At 39.2% G+C, this 18,570-nt stretch overlaps 1 protein-coding gene across 1 annotated transcript in view; it reads left to right on the plus strand.

The window, feature by feature from the left end:
* The window catches only part of LOC126262674 (solute carrier family 2, facilitated glucose transporter member 10-like), a 62,190-nt gene that overhangs the window by 14,196 nt on the left and 29,424 nt on the right, over positions 1–18,570 (plus strand). Inside the window, exons 5-6 of the mRNA XM_049959448.1 lie at positions 482–812; positions 16,724–16,915. Of these exons, the coding sequence (XP_049815405.1) occupies positions 482–812; positions 16,724–16,915 (523 nt within the window). The remainder of the gene's footprint in view (positions 1–481; positions 813–16,723; positions 16,916–18,570) is intronic.

An 18,570-nucleotide genomic window follows, 5' to 3' on the forward strand; every position in this document is an offset into this window, starting at 1 on the left:
TGGTATACCAAACCAGTGTTCAGAAGACCTCATTGATAGAATTGCTATCACTGCTGATACCATTGCGGACATGCCAAGAATCTTCAAACAATCATGACACTCAATGATCCGTGCATACAGGTCAATAGTCGCCCATTTAAGCTCTTCCTGTAGATGTCTGCTATAATTAGTATGCTAGACTACTTTCTGTGTAGATCGTTCCTAGCATCAGAAATAGCTGTCAGGGATCATACATGCCATAACTAAATATATTTGTTTTGATGTTGTCTAACTCCTGTATTAATCTGAAGAAATAATTTTGGAATACCCTCTATATCTTGCAAGTTATTAAAGTGTTAATAGTTGTATAAATTGTTGTTACACACTTCCTTTTGAGTGCAGTTGATGTTATGCTACCTCTTTTTGTTTATGTTAGATTACACAAAATTTTAATTAGTTTTAATATGGTTCTGTTGAAAAAAAAACATACTGTTACTTACAGGTATGCTTCACTGGCATGTCAGTGTGCTTGGTGGATAGAATTGGACGGCGTCCTGCTCTGCTAGTGGCTACAACATGTGCAATGTTATCAGTTGCTCTGCTTGGTGCTTTCTCAGCATATGGTGGCTCATCAACAAGCTGGACAAATCCATGCAATGCAGTCCCTTCCATTTCCTCTCAGCCTCAACTCATTCAGTACAGTGTCGGTGAAGTTGTGGCTCCAGACTTACCGACAGGTTCACCACCACCCTTCCCAATGCTCCCGACACCAGTGCCTCTCATTGCAGAACCAGCACCACGCTGCATGCAACATGAAGCCCAGCCACCTGCAGGTATGTATGTCACTGTGTAGTAGCATCTGTCTGTTCTTCTCTTCTTATTGCTTTATTTATTTATTCTTAAATTTAAGAAAATTCATAAAACAGGCTTAATAATCTGCAGTCCATGGCAAAAATGTAAATCACCCAGAAGACCTTTTTGTATATCGAAGTAACTTTGACCACGTACACACCATCGGTGAGTATGTAAATAATTATAGTTGCAATTCTCTTTGAATGGTTACCAAAGTGCAGCTAATGTTGTTCATGTGTAGTGTTCTTACCAGGACTGGTAGTGTACAAAAGTGTCGTGAACACCATCAGATGTTAAATCTTCACTGAGAAGGACTCTTGAGACACTGTGTACTGAAATGAGTCAGTGTCATCAGCACCTAAAAATGTGAAAGGGGCCTCATTGTATGTCTCATTTTGGCTGGCTGCGTATCCAGATTTGTGGGGTGTTCATATGTGACATTGGCCTGATGTTGGACTGAATGGGAACATGAATGCAGGCATATTTGTCATCAAGATTCCGGTCAACCACATCTGACCACCACAAGGGAGGATTGCCCTATTGTGCACGAAGCACATCATAATGCCTTCACCGTGCTTGCCTTTCGAAAACAAGTACTGAATACACTGCAATGTTTTATGTCATCGTGCACCAGTGGTCAGAGACAGGCAGCAGCTGGAATAGGGAATCACCAGTTATCGTCCCATGCATTGACTAACATTAACACAGCAACATGGACAGCTGCATTTGCAGTGGTGCTTGATAAAATAGTGGACTGCTCATGAAAGGCATCACATTGTGTTCAGCGGTGAATTGCAATTCTGCACTTCCCCAGATTACCATTGTCGGTGATTATTGCAGCTACTTGAAGAGAGGTCCCATTCTTTCTATGTTTCAAAGAGGCAGAGTGGTGTTACACCTGGCATCATAAAGTGGGGAGTCATCAGGTAAGACTTCAGGTCACAGTTAGTATTGATGAGGGAACTGTGATGGCACAGATGGATATCCTGCTTCCTAATGTGTGCTGTCTTACACAGCAATATTGTGGTTCTATTTTAAAGTTACCATTCATGCTAAGCATCGTTTAAACAGCACCTTGCTTTCCTAGGCATGGATGTGTTGGAGGTGGTATGCCATTGCCTTACTCTGATCTTCTAACTGATTTATCAGCCAATTAAAGGGGGACCTAAAGTAAACCCTAATATTATCAGGGTTTGTAATTAGATTAACTGGGCTAGCACTAACAACATTGTAAGAAAGTTAACCTCTATTCTTCTGACATTTGACCTCTAGAGTGAATGTTAACAGTATTTACAAATAAGAAGAAGAACTGATTACCTGATTTCTAAACAGAAATAACAGAATTATTTTTGACAGAAGCATTCATAGCAGAAAAACAATATTAAACTGGTATAGGAAGAGTAGGTTGTTCAAGTGGTGAAGGGAGGGAAAACTTGCACAAAACTATTGATCCAGATAATAGAGAAAGTACAGGAAATGATCTGTTAGTGGTATTAGACTAACAGTAGAGTTTCAGTTCCATTTTAGTGGAATTTGTGCTAATTTTTGGCTTAAATATAACATTTAAACTCAAAAATAGTAGAAGCAACATGATTAAAGTGACAACAAAAGTTATGTAAAGGCAGAAAAAAATGTGGGGAAGAAGTTGGGACATGTTACCAAGGGGGAAAGGAAAATCTACACCAGTAGAGAGACAAGAAAAGAATGGCAGAGTGGAAAGCAAATTAAATAGTAGCTAAAAGACATTGGAGAGGAAAGGAGGACTAAGTTAGGGTAAGCAGGTTTAGTTGGATGTAGATTGCAGTAGTTATTCAGAGATGAAGAGGCTTGAACAGGGTAGAGTAGCATGAAGAGCTGCATCGGACCAGTCTTCAGACTGAAGAAGAAGAAGAAGAAGAGGAAGAAGACAGATGATAAATACTAGAGACATGTTGGAGAGTAATTTCCTTTTGGGTGTAACGGTGAAACTTCAGTTCCATTTCGATAATAGTAACCCATTTGCATCAGGCTTGAATGCAACGCATCCATCACAGGAGGCAAATTTAAATGAGTGGTCAGCTGGCTTGAAGACCACCGTATTGTATAACATGTTGAATAACTGACTGCCCCAGGCTTACCCCAAATAGATGCAGATTAAATTGTAGAAATTGATCACTGGCCAGCCACAACAGTTCTCTTTCCTACGCAGTTGATGCCATACCCCCCTGACTTACCAGAAGCTGTCTCACACAAATGCATACACAGTAATGACATATGTCGTTTGCCCAACAGACCAGTCTCTCATAGGCAGAAGAAATGACAGAAGACCTGTGTGTGTTGGGTAGGCATTCCATAACTTGAAAACTAAAACCAAATTTACTGAAAACAGGAGCACCAACATTCCATCTAAGTGACAAATTTGCAAATTACTGTCTGCAGTTAATCAGAATCAGTATATTACATTGCAACAGTACGTCAGACTGCCTGAGTTCACTTTGGGTAGGTCACTTACCTAATGTCACCACCTTTGGAAAACAGCTTTGGTTTTATTGGAGTGACTAAATGGATCTGTATGGGTAGCAGATGCAAACACTCTGAGATTGACAGCATTGGTTTCGGTTTATTCAACAGCTGAGAACTGTTCAGCTATATGACACAGTAGTAATCTGTTACACTGTATCTGGTACACTCCTCCCCATACTTCTTGAATAGCTCCTGGTGCTAAGCAACATCACTTCATCTCACACAAGAAGATAGCAAGCTCTCAGTTGGTCATGGAAGGAAAGCTCAAGAATGAGTCTCTTACCATACACAATGTAATCCAGCAACGTTTTATAACCTGACTGAAATTTTGTAAAGCAGATTGGACAATTTCCATGAGCCTCTTAGGCAGGACTTCGAATCTTATGGCTGCCTTGGAATCAGAGTGATTACCTTCATGCCAGCTAGGCTTCTTGCAAGGCAAAATCCCAACTTTGTAACTTCTGGATTTCAACGTATCTCACTGTACCCAGTGCATATCCAATCTTATTGGATGTAGAACATGAAGAACTGCCTTCACTCCCTGCATCTGTAGATGTCAAGACTCTCCAAGTGGGAATCATAAAAGAACTGTGGCAGGGTACTTCTTAAGCAATCACGTTATTGGAAAAACTGGACGTTGATCTTTAATTTCTCCATTTGTCTCTTTTTCTGGTTGCCTATATTTTTGTTTGTAACATTTGATGTACAAGAACTATGTATTTTTTCTGTCAAAAAGTATTGAATACTAAATAGTGATAGATATTAAACTGAAAATGTATATGATTTTTAGAATCCTTACACTTATCATACATGTAGGTTCTGACAAATTTTTGTTGTGTTAGGTTTGGAAACATTATGGCGAGCGCAGAAAGACAAAAGTTTTGTACTGCCATGCAGTTCCACTTTGCTCTCCTCTGCTACAGTTCACTGCACACAATTTTGTTAGATTCTCCCTCTTCTCACTTGTTATGAAATGCATCAACAAATGAGCCTGTGAACATTGTGGTGTAGATCCTGAAGCAAGTCATCCTCATTGTTACCAGGAGGTGCAGTTCTTTTGCAGTAACTCTTCCCCAGTGTTTGCACATTTTCTTTATCTGATCTGTGAGTCAGTGATGCACAGCATCGGTATGGGATATGAATATGTCCAAAATATAGGAAAAACTTTCTTGGTTGCTTTTTACAATGTTTCATATCACTGAAAACACTGTTGTGATTTTTTCTTGCAAATTCACCCCTTCCTATTTTCCATCTGATACTCCAGAACACAGGTCAATTTTTTGACTTCCACCTTTCACACATGGCATCATTTGCAATAATATCAGCTGGTTTTCAGTTAAGTCAGAAAATGGATATTATTGTTATCTTTCCACTTATGTCACAGCATTTTATTTGCTGGTCAAATATAGATTCTCCTCTATTGCAAGTCTTTGGCAGTTCAGTGGGTATATCTTCACAGTTAACTCACTCAGATCCTCTTACAGTCATTGATATATTTAGTGTTACTCTGAATGACAAGAACATGGTCTCTCTTATAAACATTTGGAGCGGTATTGTTAACCTCTATATCTAAATCCATAGCTGCAAGCCACCATGAACTGCATGGCAGAGGGTATGTTGAGTTATTAGAGTTTCTTCCTGTACCATTCACATATGGAGGGCGAGAAGAATGATTCATTGAATGCTTCTGTGCATGCTGTAATTATTCTAATTTGCCCTCACAATCCATATGTGAGTTATTCATAGGGGATTGTAGTATAGTCCTTGAGTCATCTTTAAAGCCTATTCTTGAAACTTCGTTAGTAGACTCTCTTGGGATAGTTTATGTCCAGCTTAAAGAGTCTGCTAGTTCAGTTTCCCCAGCATCACTTTAACACTCTCCCACAGGTCAGATAAACCTGTGACCATATGTGCTGCTGTTCTCTATATACCTTCAGTATTGCCTGGTAGTCCTATTTGGTATGGTTCCCACAGCTTGAGCAATATTCTAGAATGGGTCACACAAGTGATTTGTAAGCATTCTCCTTTGCACACTGATTTCGTTGCCCTGCGATTCTACCAATAAACTGAAGTCTGCCACTTGCTTTACTCACAACTGACTGGAAGTCAGGAAATACTGCATCTACTTGGTTGCCTTGATACAAAGCTTGCAGTATGTCATGTGAGAAAAGTGCAAGTTTCCAGAATCCACGCTGGTTGCCATTGAGGAGGCCATACGGTTCAAGATACCTCATTATGTTTGAGTTTGGAATATGTTCTAAGATTCTACAACAAATTGATGTCAGAGATATGGGACAGTAGTTTTGTGGATCACTTCTACAACCCTTCTTACAGATCAGTGTTTCCAGTGCGTTCTTCCAACTACTGGCCACGGTTTTTTGTTTGATTAATCTACAATAGATTATTGTTAGAAGAGTAGCTAACTCAGCCCCAAATTTAATACAGAATCTAACAGGGTCTCCATTTAATGATTTCAGCTGTTCCTCAACACTACCGACACTAATACTGATTTCATTCCTCTTTTCAGTGGCATAAGGATAAAATTGGGGCAATACTCCCGGTTTTCTTTTGTAAAGGAACATTTGAAAAGCTTTTGCTTTGCTACCCTCAATTTCAGTTCCTGTCTGATTTGCTAGGGTCTGAAAACTAACTTTGATGCCACCAACAGCCTCTACATACGACCAGAAATTCTTTGGATTTTGTGAAAGATTGTTTGACTATATTCTGCTACGGTAGTCACTGAAGGCTTCACTCATTGGTGTCTTGACAGCCAAACGTGTTTCACTCAGTCTCTCTCAATCAGTGGTTCTGTGCCTTGCTTTTACACCCATTATGCAGTAGTCTTTATTTCCTTAGAAACTTTCTACAGTGACTATGTACCATGGGGGCCCCTCCCATTATAAACTGTTCTACTGGGTACATACTTATCCAGCGCATGGTGAACTGTTGTTTTAATGTTGAGCCATACTTCCTCCATATGCTCCTGTCCTGTGCTGAAAGTTTAAAGTTCCTCATCGAGATATGACACTAACGATAATACTGAACATATATGTCTTTCTATTTGGTTCAACTGTCCACTGTATTTTGGTAATCGTTGTTGCCACAACCGCATCATGATAGCTCACACCAGTTTCGATGTGGACATCCTCAAGGAGGTCAGGCCTATTTGTTGCCATTAGATCCAGTATATTTCCATCATGAAAAGGGTTCCGAATTATCTGTTCTAGATAGTATTCAGCACAGGCATTTAATAATGTTTCACAGGCTGTCTTATTCTGCCCACCACTAACAACACTGTAATTTTCCCAATTGATTCTTTGATGAATAGCCTTCACTAGTGATTAAAGTACACTTGGTGTACTTAAGTACAGGTGAACTGAGGTCTTCTCTGAAGTTTTCAGTTACATCAGGAGATGAGTCTGGTGGACAATAGAAGTATCCAATTACCATTTTATGCCCACCCCTGATACTGAGTCTTGCCCAAACAGTCTCACATGCAGCTTCAATTTCTATCTTAGTGGATTTGAGTACCTTGTCCACTGCTACAGATACACCACCTCCATTTCCCATTAGTCCATCCTTTTGATATACACTTAAATTTTCCCCAAAAATCTCACTGCTATCAATTTCAGGTTTAAATCGGCTTTCTGTAACTAGTATATGTGAGCTTCATTGCCTTTCAGGTGCAAACTCTGGCACTTTGTTGCGAATGCTTTGATAATTAACACTAGGATTTTAATAATCTCACCTATAGGAGGCATTTATTTTGATATTACACAGATACTTCTGGATTTCCTGCAGCTGTAATTATTTGAATTTGATGGAGAGTTGCCTAATCTGAAAAACCTTTGTGTCAGCTTCACACACAGTCGGCTACTGGGGTAACAGCCTCTGATGTGTAGTGCACAGCTGATCCATTTAGGGGCATGCTACAGTTCTCTATGGCACAAGTCCGAGAAGTCACAGTGTAATTTGTCACAGAACTTTTGAAGTCTCTGGTTCAGTCCTTCCACTCGATTCAGAACCAAGAGGCCACGATTAGTTCTGAGGACAATGCTGCAAATTGTAAGCTTTGCTAAAACTCCATGTGCGAGGGTGGTGTTCTCAACCTTCTCTCCAGTTGCTGGAATGATCCGTATATGACCTCTGAGCCCAGACGACAAGACATAATTTGTTCCAACATTTGCCACAGTCTGCAGTTGATTGCACCCTGTTCCCTCAGTGGCTGCCAGAATAGTCTTTTCAATATGTTTAAAGAGGCCACCAGGAATACACAACTGAGTGCCTCGTATAAAATGTCATACATTTGGCATAACTGCCCAAAATGCAATTTGAGATTTCTTATTGCCTTATCTTCATAGAAACAAAATTGTCTTAAAAACATTTTTTAAAGTGGAGAACAATTACGCTGTAGTTAAATGCAGAAAACACACAATAGAACCATACAAAACACTAGAAAACCATAAGTGTACAATTACACACAAGAGACATCTGCAAGTGAAAATGCCACAGGTTGTGTTTACTGATTGTTCTCATTATGCAAGCTGTGTACACCAATGCAATGGTTAGTAATTATTTTTTATAAATTTTAGTAAAAATATTAGAAGTAAAATAAAAAATCCAGATAAGTGTGAGTGGAACTCACTTATCAAGGATTGTGTTCAAACTTAATTTTGTACACAGATAGTTCATCAGTCCAGTTAATTCATCCGGGGAATTTTTACCTGTTATCGGCATTGATTCTGGCAAAATGTTGCTTTTGGGTATTGCAAGAGTTTTGAGAATGTTTTAATTTTAAGATTGGAGTTGGATAATGAATGTTAAAAGAAGTATTTTTGTGTGATGTAATTACAGTTTAATAATTTTTGCTTTTTTTCCATTAGTTGTGTTGTGAAACCTTGCTTCTTGTCAAATTTCATGATTCCAGGTCAAAGGGAAGTGCTCAATAGTTTTTGATGAGTGAGTTTGCAAGTATCACAACATGTGACATAAATAGCTTTCTCTTTTGATTGCAGTGACTTAGCTGACATTTATTACACTGCCAAGAGACAGTGGATCTTCAGATGTGATGTAAATTTCAACTTCATATGTCTAATAACAGTTCTTGAGAAAAAGGGGTTTCAACAGTCTGGTAGATAGTGTAAATAAAAGTTGCAGTTAAGGAAGAACATAGGGAGGCCATGGAAAGGAACATTGAAGCCAGTGTGGATAGTAAATGCTGAATGTTGTTCCTATTGTGGTCCTCAGCCCAGGAGACTGGTTTGATGCAGCTCTACATGCTACTCTACACTGTGCAAGCTTCTTCATCTCCCAGTACTTACTGCAACCTACATCCTTCTGAATCTGCTTAGTATATTCATCTCTTGGTCTCCCTCAACTATTACCTTCCACGCTTCCCTCCAATACCAAATTGGTGATCACTTTTTATCTCAGAACGTGTCCTACCTACCGACCCCTTCTTCTAGTCAAGTTGTGCCACAAATTCCTCTTCTCCCCAATTCTTTTTAGTACCTCCTTATTAGTTACGTTATCTACCCATCTAATCTTCAGCATTCTTCTGTAGCACCACATTCCAAAAGCTTCTATTCCGTTCTTGTCTAAACTATTTATCGTCCATGTTTCACTTCCATACGTGGCTACACTCCATACAAATACTTTTAGAAAAGACTTCCTGACACTAAAATCTATACTTGATGTTTACAAATTTCTCTTCTTCAGAAACACTTTTCTTGCCATTGCCAGTCTACATTTTATATTCTCTCTGCTTCGACCATCATCAGTTATTTTGCTCCCCAAATAGCAAAACTCATTTACTACTTTAAGTGTCTCATTTCCTAATCTAATTCCCTCAGCATCACCTGATTTAATTTGGCTATATTCCATTATCCTTGTTTTGCTTATGTTGATGTTCATATTATATCCTCCTTTCAAGACACTGTCTATTCCATTCAGCTGCTGTTCCAGGTTCTTTGGTGTGTCTGACAGAATTACCATGTTGTCAGCAAACCTGAAAGTTTTTATTTCTTCTCCATGGATTTTAATTCTTACTCCAAATTTATCTTTTGTTTCCTTTCTAGCTTGCTCTGTATACAGATTGAATAACATTGGGGATAGGCTACAACCCTGTCTCACACCCTTCTCAATCACTGCTCCCCTTTCATGCCCCTTGACTCTTATAACTGCCGTCTGGTTCCTGTACAAATTGTAAATAGCCTTTCGCTCCCTGTGTTTTACCCCTGGCGCCTTTAGAATTTGAAAGAGATTCTTCCAGTCAGCATTGTCAAAAGCTTTCTCTAAGGCTACAAATGCTAGAAACATAGATTTGCCTTTCCTTAATCTAGCTTCTAAGATAAGTCGTAGGGTCAGTATAGCCTCATGTGTTCCAACATTTCTACGGAATCCAAACTGATCTTCCTCGAGATCTGCTTCCAGCAGTTTGATCATTTGTCTGTAAATAATTCATGTTAGTATTTTGCAGGCGTGACCTATTAAACTGGTAGTTCGGTTATTTTCACACCTGTCAACACCTGCTTTCTTTGGAATTGGAATTATTATATTCTTCTTGAAGTCTGAGGGTATTTCGCCTGTCTCATACGTCTTGCTCACCAGATGGTAGAGGTTTGTCATGGCTGGCACTCCCAAGGCTATCTGTAGTTGTAAAGGAATGTTGTCTACGCCTGGGGCCTTGTTTCAACTTACGTCTTTCAATGCTCTGTCAAATTTGTCATGCAGTATCATGTCTCCCATTTCATCTTCTTCTACATTCTCTATCATTTCCATAATATTGCTGTCAAGTTCATTGCCCTTGTATAGACCCTCTATATCCTCCTTCCACCTTTCATTTTTTCCTTCTTTGCTTGCAACTGGTTTTCCATCTGAGCTCTTGATATTCATACAGGTGGTTCTCTTTTCTCCAGCGGTATCTTTAATTTTCCTGTAGGCGACATTTATCTTACTCCTAGTCATCTATGCCTCTACAACCGTACATTTGTCCTCAAGCCATCCCTGCTTAGCCATTTTGCACTTCCTGTCACTCTCATTTTGAGACATTTGTATTCCTTTGTGCCTGCTTCATTTGCTGCGTTTTTATATTTTCTCATTTCATCAATGAAATTTAATATCTCTTGTGTCGCCCAAGGATTTCTACTAGGCCTCGTCTTTTTACGTACTTGATCATGTGCTGCCTTCACTATTTCATCTCTCATAGCTTTCCCTTATTCTTCTACTGTATTTCTTTCCCCCATTCTTGTCAATTGTTCTCTCATGCTCTCTCTGAAACCCTCTACAACCTCTGATTCTTTCAGTTTATGTAGGACCCATCTCCTTAAATTTCCACCTTTTTGCAGTTTCTTTTGTTTTAATCTACAATTCGTAACAAATAAATTGTGGTCAGAGTCTACATCTGCCCCTGGAAATGTCTTACAATTTAAAATGTGGTTCCTAAATCTCTGTCTTTTTATTATATAATCTATCTGAAACCTTCCAGTGTCTCCAGGCCTCTTCATGAAGACAACCTTCTTTCAAGATTCTTAAACCATCTATTAGCTGTGATTGAGTTATGCTCTGTGCAAAATTCTACCAGGCGGCTTCCTCTTTCATTCCTTACCCCCATTCTGTATTCACCTGCTACTTTTCCTTCTCTTCCTTTTTCTACTGTCAAATTCCAGTCCCCCATGACTTAAATTTTCGTCTGCCTTCACTATCTGAATATTTTCTGTTATCGCGTCATACATTTCTTCAGTCTCTTCATCATCTGAGGAGCTAGTTGGCATATAAACTTGTACTACTGTGATGGGTGTGTCTGCTACAATAATGCTTTCACTATGCTGTTCATGGTAGCTGATCCGCATTCCAATTTTTTTTAGTCATTATTAAAACTACTCCTGCATTATCCCTACGTATTTTTGTGTTTATAACCCTGCATTCACCTGACCAGAAGTCCTGTTCTGCTGCCACTAAACTCCACTAATTCCCACTATATCTAACTTTAGCCTATCCATTTCTCTTTTCAATTTTTCTAACCTTTCTGCCCGCTTAAGGGATCTGACATTCCACACTCCGATTCGTAGAATACCATTTTTTTTCTCTCTCTCCTGATAACAACATCTTATTGAGTAACCACCATCCAGAGATCCGAATGGGGGACTATTTTACTTCTGGAATATTTTACCCTAGAGGATGCCATCAACATTCAACCATACAGTAGAGCTGCATGCCCCTGGGAAAAATTATGACTGTAGTTTCCCCTTGCTTTCAGCCATTTGTAGTACTAGCACAGCAAGGCTGTTTTAGTTGATATTACAGGGCCAGATCAGCCAGTCATCCAGACTGTGGCCCCTGCAACTGCGGAAAAGGCTGCTACGCCTCTTCAGGAACCATATGTTTGCTTGGCCTCTCAACAGATACCCCTCCATTGTTGTTGCATCTATGGTACCACTATCTGTATCTCTGAGGCACATAAGCCTCCCCACCAAAGGCAAGGTCCATGGTTCAGGGGGGATTATTCATACCAGGTTAGATAATGATGGAGTAGGAGTGGGAATAATAATAAATAGAAACCTGGCTGTAGAGTATAAAGGGTTATCTGCAGCGAACAGAAATAATGTTGATGTTGACATTGAGTGGGTATCTCAGAGAGATTGTAATCATACAAAAGTATAAATGCTGCTGACAGGTATGTATGTTGGTAGAATTGAACAAGTACAGGGTGGTGCAGGTAAAAGTAGCAATATTTTGTCTTCTGAAGTAGGGTAAACAGCTGCAACAATAGACAGTTTTATGCAATAATTGATTGATAGCAGTCTTCTGTCAGAATTTCAGTTTATTTCATCATTAAAGTCTGCAAAAGGGTTTCTCGATAAAAGAAAGGATTGAAATTATGGATTCATATGTGAAAACTGGTTCAGTTAAGGAAACTCACAAAATTTTCAGGGTCAAGTATCCTGGTAGAGGATTACCATCAAAGAGAGCAATACAGAGTCTGCTTAAAATTGGCACAGCTAAGGATCTGTGCAAAATGTAAAATGATAAAGAACGCCTTCAGTTTGCACACCAGAGGCTATTGCAGACCTTTGCCGAAGAATTATTCAGAGTCCAAAGAAGTTTACATGTACATTGACACAACAGGTGCATGTAAGTAGGAGGAGTTGCCAGTGGATATTGAAAAGCATTAATTTGAAGCCCTATTATGTGATGTTTGTGCAGCATTTACAGGAGGATGACAGTCAGAAAGGTGTAGATTACTGCATGTGGCTTTTGAATAACATCAATGCTGGATGGTTAGACCCGTTCCATTACATAATGAGTAATGAAGCTGGTTTCATTTTTTTGGTTCTGTGAATGGAACATGAGGTACTGAGCAGTGGAGAACCCTAAAATTGTGTGTCAGAAACTACTCCATGATGAAAAACTCTGTGTTTGGTGCAGTGTAACAGGAACACACATCAATGAGCCGACATTAAACACTACCCTCAAACATGGTCGCATATATGGAAATTTTTTGAAAGATTTTGTGCTCAACTCACTTAATATGAAAGACAATACTGCTTCATCTGGCAAGATGGGGCAACATGTCACACATCTAAGGTATTCCTGGAATGAGTCCGTGATGTCTTCACCGAGGAAAGAACTGCCAGCAAATATTTATGAAAGACAGCATCATCGATATCTGCCAGGAGTATCTGAATATGCTTAGGCATGCACAGCTGTATACGATGTTGCAGGGGGCTACTTTCAATGTATTTTTCACTGTAAATAAATGGTAAGTCCATTTCAGCTATCTGTTTATGTAATTTCACTGCATTTCGTTTACACTTACATGGGCCACTTTTATCTGTGCCACCCTGTATTTTATAATATCAGTAAGTTTGTAAAATGTGTCAGTTGCTGGTGTGGAAAACTGGTGGGATGTTCTTAAAGAAAATGTAGTAAATTTAGCAGAAAAAAATACTAGGATCTAAAAAGGCAGGTAACACGCAGCTATGGAATGTGGATGAGAAGACATCAACAATGCTGGGCATTCAAAGACATGATTACATGGAATTGTGGAAAAGCTAAGTAAGAATGGATTGGGATAAGATGTCAGGAAATTGATACAAAATTGAAACGTGATAGTGCAGATGCTGTACACATACTAATAAGCAGTCACTTTGGGGAGCTCACTGATTAGAGATGAAAGAGATAATCAAGTATGGAAGCAAAGACTAAGTGACAACATGGAAATAATTCTTGAATAAACTGTACGGTTCCTCATAGAAATTAGGCTGGTTGAAAATGAGGTCTCGGTCCAAGATGGTTATGAGGTGATTTAGTCCATATCTCTGAATTTTAAGAGGCTTTATATAAACTCATTAGGAAGAAGTGTCTAAATGTCGATGAAATACCATGGACACTGTTATGGGCATCAGGCCAAAGATCAGAACAAGAACTGTACAAGCTCATGAATGAAACATGTATAATTGAGGATGTTACACCAGGTCTTGAACAGTAAGTATTTAAACTATACACATTCAAATGAGCAAAAAACAGATAGATGTGATATTTACCACACAATCAGCCTAATGTCACATGTGTCAAAATAAGCACAAGAGTGCTTCACCAAAGAATAAAAGGGAAAATTGAAGTTGGTTATGAGAGAACCAATTTGGTTTTAGGAGGAGACACTAGTGAAGTAATTTTAATACTGCAGTTAGTAATAAAGATAAGATTTTGTAAAAAAAAAAAAATGTAGATTTGAAGAAACAGTTCCATTTGAATCCTTGCATGTGATGACAGCTTCTCTGAATAACATAGATGGGCATTTTCCTTGCAACACAACTTCTGTTCCTGCAGTCCTCCTTGCTCTTTTCCCTAGCCCCTGCCCCACACCCACCTCCACCTCCACCTGCACCTCCACTGCTGCCACTTGATGCTAACTTGATTAGTCTTGCTTCCACACCCTTCCCTCTTCCTCTCTTGTATCTCCCCCTCACAGTCCATTACTCCACATCACCATGCTTTGCATAAAACTAACTTCAGGCTGGTGGTCTGCATCCATAACCAGCTCAATTACTTCCTAGAGTATAAAAGGTAACAAATTTTTTACAGTGTGTTGTTTAGTGCTATTTCCGCCAGCAATAGATTTATTAGAAATGTTTTCCTGGTGCCACATGGTGTGTCCAAGTAAATGTTGTTGATCCGGTCCATGATAATGGTGTAAATTTAATTTTGATTGTCATTAAGGAGTGGTTTGTTATGAGCTATGTACTGAAGTAGTTCGTTGATGTTGTAGCTTTTTTCTTTCGTAGTTTCGATGTTTAGCATGCTGAAACCGTCAACAGTCTTGAAATCTATGAAACGTGCTGATCCCCATATTTTGTGTAGCAACATCCAGAGATAGAAACATTTGCCATTGTTTGGAAATGGTGTTTACTCAGCCTAGAGCACCAAATTTCATGACTCCTGGATGATCTTCTACTGGAATTCCTTATTTTTTTCATTGAAAGATTATTCTTGTTGTGTTCCACATATAATATATAGGGATGTTGACACATAGAAACGTTTTCACGATTGGATCCACTTGGCACAGTTGGTAAAAAGCTGTTAATGTTGTGTTCTGAGAAGCTTCGTTTGCAGTTTTTCTGGCAGTGTTTTTTGTGTAGCAGACTGTCTGTCCATTCTTCTAATGTACTGGTAGATGTTGCACAACTAATTCGAGTTCGTGAATGGCAAACGAAAAATTCACCGAGCTGCTTCGTTACTGTTGATGCATTTTCTCATTTGGTTCATGAGGATTTCGTTGCTTCTGTTTTGTTGTTTGCTGTCTTTGGCTTTTTGAAATATTGCCATGTCACTGCCTGTTCACATACTTGCAGATATATTTGATGGATTTCACAAAATGGCAGTATTTTACATTTATGTGTGCTTGGAACATTTTGGAAAGTAATATGTTATATGGTACTGGTCACTGTTTATCTATATCCAGTTTGTGGCTTGGAATGTTCCACAATGTCTTAGGTGCTCCAAGCTGTTCCCGAACGTTCTGGAAACTTTATGAATGTTCCAGACTATTCCCGACCATTCCAGAGCATTCTGGAATGTTGTGGATTGCTCTCAAATACTCTGGAATATTCTTGAATACTCTTGAATGTTCTGGAATGTTCTAGAAATTTCTAGAGGGCGAAACTTCCCAGCCCTTGTATCTTCAAAAGCACACCCTTCATGTAAAAGTGGGAACCTTCTTCATGGGTGGGGGATAGATGGCTACCACGCTATTTAACTCCCTTGGTCATACTAGGACCCGTTTCCGAGCTTTATCGGTATGCATATTGTTTAGTTACTTTAATAATATGTGTTGGTATTGAGTACTGATTATTGATTAGCTAATTTGATTTTGCAGTGTGAGCACATTTTGTGTTTCCTGTTCTAGAGTTAAGCTGCCCTATTTCAGTGTTTTATTTATGTTCGTACAGTGACGGAAGTGGGATGTGGTTTGCACATTTCTCATTTTACTCGTAAACTTTAGGTCACATTTTTTTCACCTTGCTCTGTGGATTGTAACATAAGTTTTGGTGTGATATAACTTGCTAATGCCCAAGGGGGCAAAATTAGCATATCGCTAATGATAAAATAAAAAATGATTATTTCAAATAAAAAGACAACCTACGCACTACAATCACTTATTTAAGAAATCTAAGGCAAGATTGCTCATTGTCACCACTGATATTACATTTGTGTTATGGAGAGACAATGAGGAAAGTAAATGACTGTCCGAGTGTGGAAGTTGTTTGTTATGGACAGTAAATCATCTTGATATGGTTCTCAGGTGATGTAGCATTGGATAACAAAAATGAGAACAAAAAGAGTAAGTTCCTCTCATCCACACAGTGGGGGAGGGAGGAGCGGACCCCCTCAACCTGTGATCTGAGTGACCTGCCTCTCCTTCCCAGTCTATCCCTGATTCTTCACTGAGGAGGGAACAAACAGTTTCGAAAGATAGGTGTAGTTCTTTCAACTTTTAAATGTACCTATTGGCATTTTTTGAATTTAGCTCGACAGTCAGACCTGGCCGTCCATTCTGTTATCCTTCTAATTTTATAAACCGAGTGAGATGGAGCAGTGGTTAGCACACTGGATTCTTATTCGGGAGGTCAGCGTTTCAAGTCTGTGTCCCAACTTCTTGATTTAGGTCCCTAAATTGGTTCAGGCAAATGCTGGAACGGTTTCTTTGAAACAGTCGAAGCTTGTGCTCCGTCTCTAATGACCTCATTGTCAGTGTTAAACCCTAATCTTCCTTCCTTCTAATTTTATAATATATGGTGAGTATGTTTTGGAATAATTTAGCAGTAATTTAGATTGAAATGTAATTTTTTAAAAATTTTGTGTAATCTACATTTCCCCGTGTTCATGACAGCTGCTCATGTGCTGGCAATCTTATCAGCACTATGCTACCAGGCAGCATATGCTTTTGGACTGGGACCTGTGACGTGGCTGTTATTGGCAGAACTCTTTCCGGCCACCACCAAGGGCCGCGCTTTAGCACTCACAGCTGGAGTTTACTGGTTGGATGACTTCATTGTTCGCTCAACATTTTCCAGTATGGTTGGTAAGTCACAGTATAGATGTAATCATCCATAACATAATGTACAGCTGTTCTGCATGATGCACTTAATTACTTCATATTTTAGGAAAAGGTGAACACTGTGGATGTTAAAATGCTGACCTATATCAGTGAAACAGCTTGTGAGGAATTTGATTAGGTAATATTTACACAAAGTGATGCCATGAATGTTGAGTTCTGTCATTTTTCAGTCTCAAAAGAAATAGTTGTCAGTGTCATTGGGAAAATATAAATTACTGTTGTTGACCTGATTTCAGATCACTTACAGGTCTGGGAATAAGAGGCAGGCTTCTCTTGAATCCGTGATTTTCAAGTGGGGGGTGGGCACAACTGATTCTCCCCCCCTCTCCCCCCCCCCCCCCCAAAAAAAAGTGGCCAGCTGGTTGTTGGGAGAATTTTTATTGTTGCCAGTCTTCTGACTGGTTTGATGCAGCTTGCCTTAGCATTTACATCAACAATGTTGTTGTCTTGCCATGTGTCCTATCATCCTGCCCTTTCTTGTAGTTAGTGTATTCCACATATTTCTTCCCGTGTTGATTCTGTGGAGGACATCCTCATTTATTATTTCATCAGTTCACTTGATTTTTATCGTCCTACTGAAACACAACATCTCAAGTACTTTGATTCTCTTCTTTCTCAGTTGCCAAAACTTTACAGTCTTTCAGATAAGAACTTAACAGGGTTGGGGGAGGGGATGGATGTGTACTTCACAGGGTTGGGGGGGGGGGGGGGAAGGGGGGGGGGCAGTTAAATGTCTAAAGTGAAAATGGTTTTATGACATATGTTAACTTGTACATTTACAATTAAGGGAAAAGGTTCATATTAGTGAAGTAAACTGAGGAAAAGCAATTACAATAAACTACTACTTTATGAGGCTACTGCTAACCATAAAGAGTAATTTAACCATCAAGAGTAATTTTGCTTGTGTTGCATCAAGCAAGGATATTTGCTGTTCTTATTATACCTCAACTTCCTGTAGTCATTTTCCTACACCTGCCTATCCCCTTCCCTGTTCCCTGTCCAATGCTACATAGCCCTCTATTCCACCAACGCACCTGTTGTCTTTTTACCTCTTAATAACAGTAACAACATTCAACACTCAATAACTACTCAATTTTTTTCAAAAATTACAATAATTAAAAAGTAAAAAATGATGCAGTTTCCAAAAGCTGCATAGCTGTATGAAGGAGCTTTATTCGTGACTACCAGTTTCATGTCAGTATAAATGAGTCTTATGATTTATGGTGGTTATATTTCCATGATTATGGAGTCTCAGCTTTTGGGAAGATGACCACATTAAAAGTCAAACCGCAATGGTGAGTTGTCATAATGAAATTGAGTACACCCAAAAGATGCTTGTAAAACTGTACATAGCACTACTGCTGAATGAGCCAGTGTGGATAACACCACTTAGGTTATATTATGGTATTAAACCAATTAAGTAAAACTTATTGTGTAATGTGTGTACTTCTGCCATATTGATAACCGGTCATTGTGGTGTAAAAAGCCTGTGGAGGTTAGCAAGAGAGCCTTTTTATTCTCTCCTTTTCCATCCCCCCCCCCCCCCCCCTTTCATCCCACCTGCCTCTGTCTAACCTCCTGACCGCACCTAGCTGCCCAACCCTCTCTCTACCTCGTCC

This window comes from Schistocerca nitens, chromosome 6 (assembly GCF_023898315.1).
Source record: "Schistocerca nitens isolate TAMUIC-IGC-003100 chromosome 6, iqSchNite1.1, whole genome shotgun sequence".
Lineage (NCBI taxonomy): Eukaryota > Metazoa > Arthropoda > Insecta > Orthoptera > Acrididae > Schistocerca > Schistocerca nitens.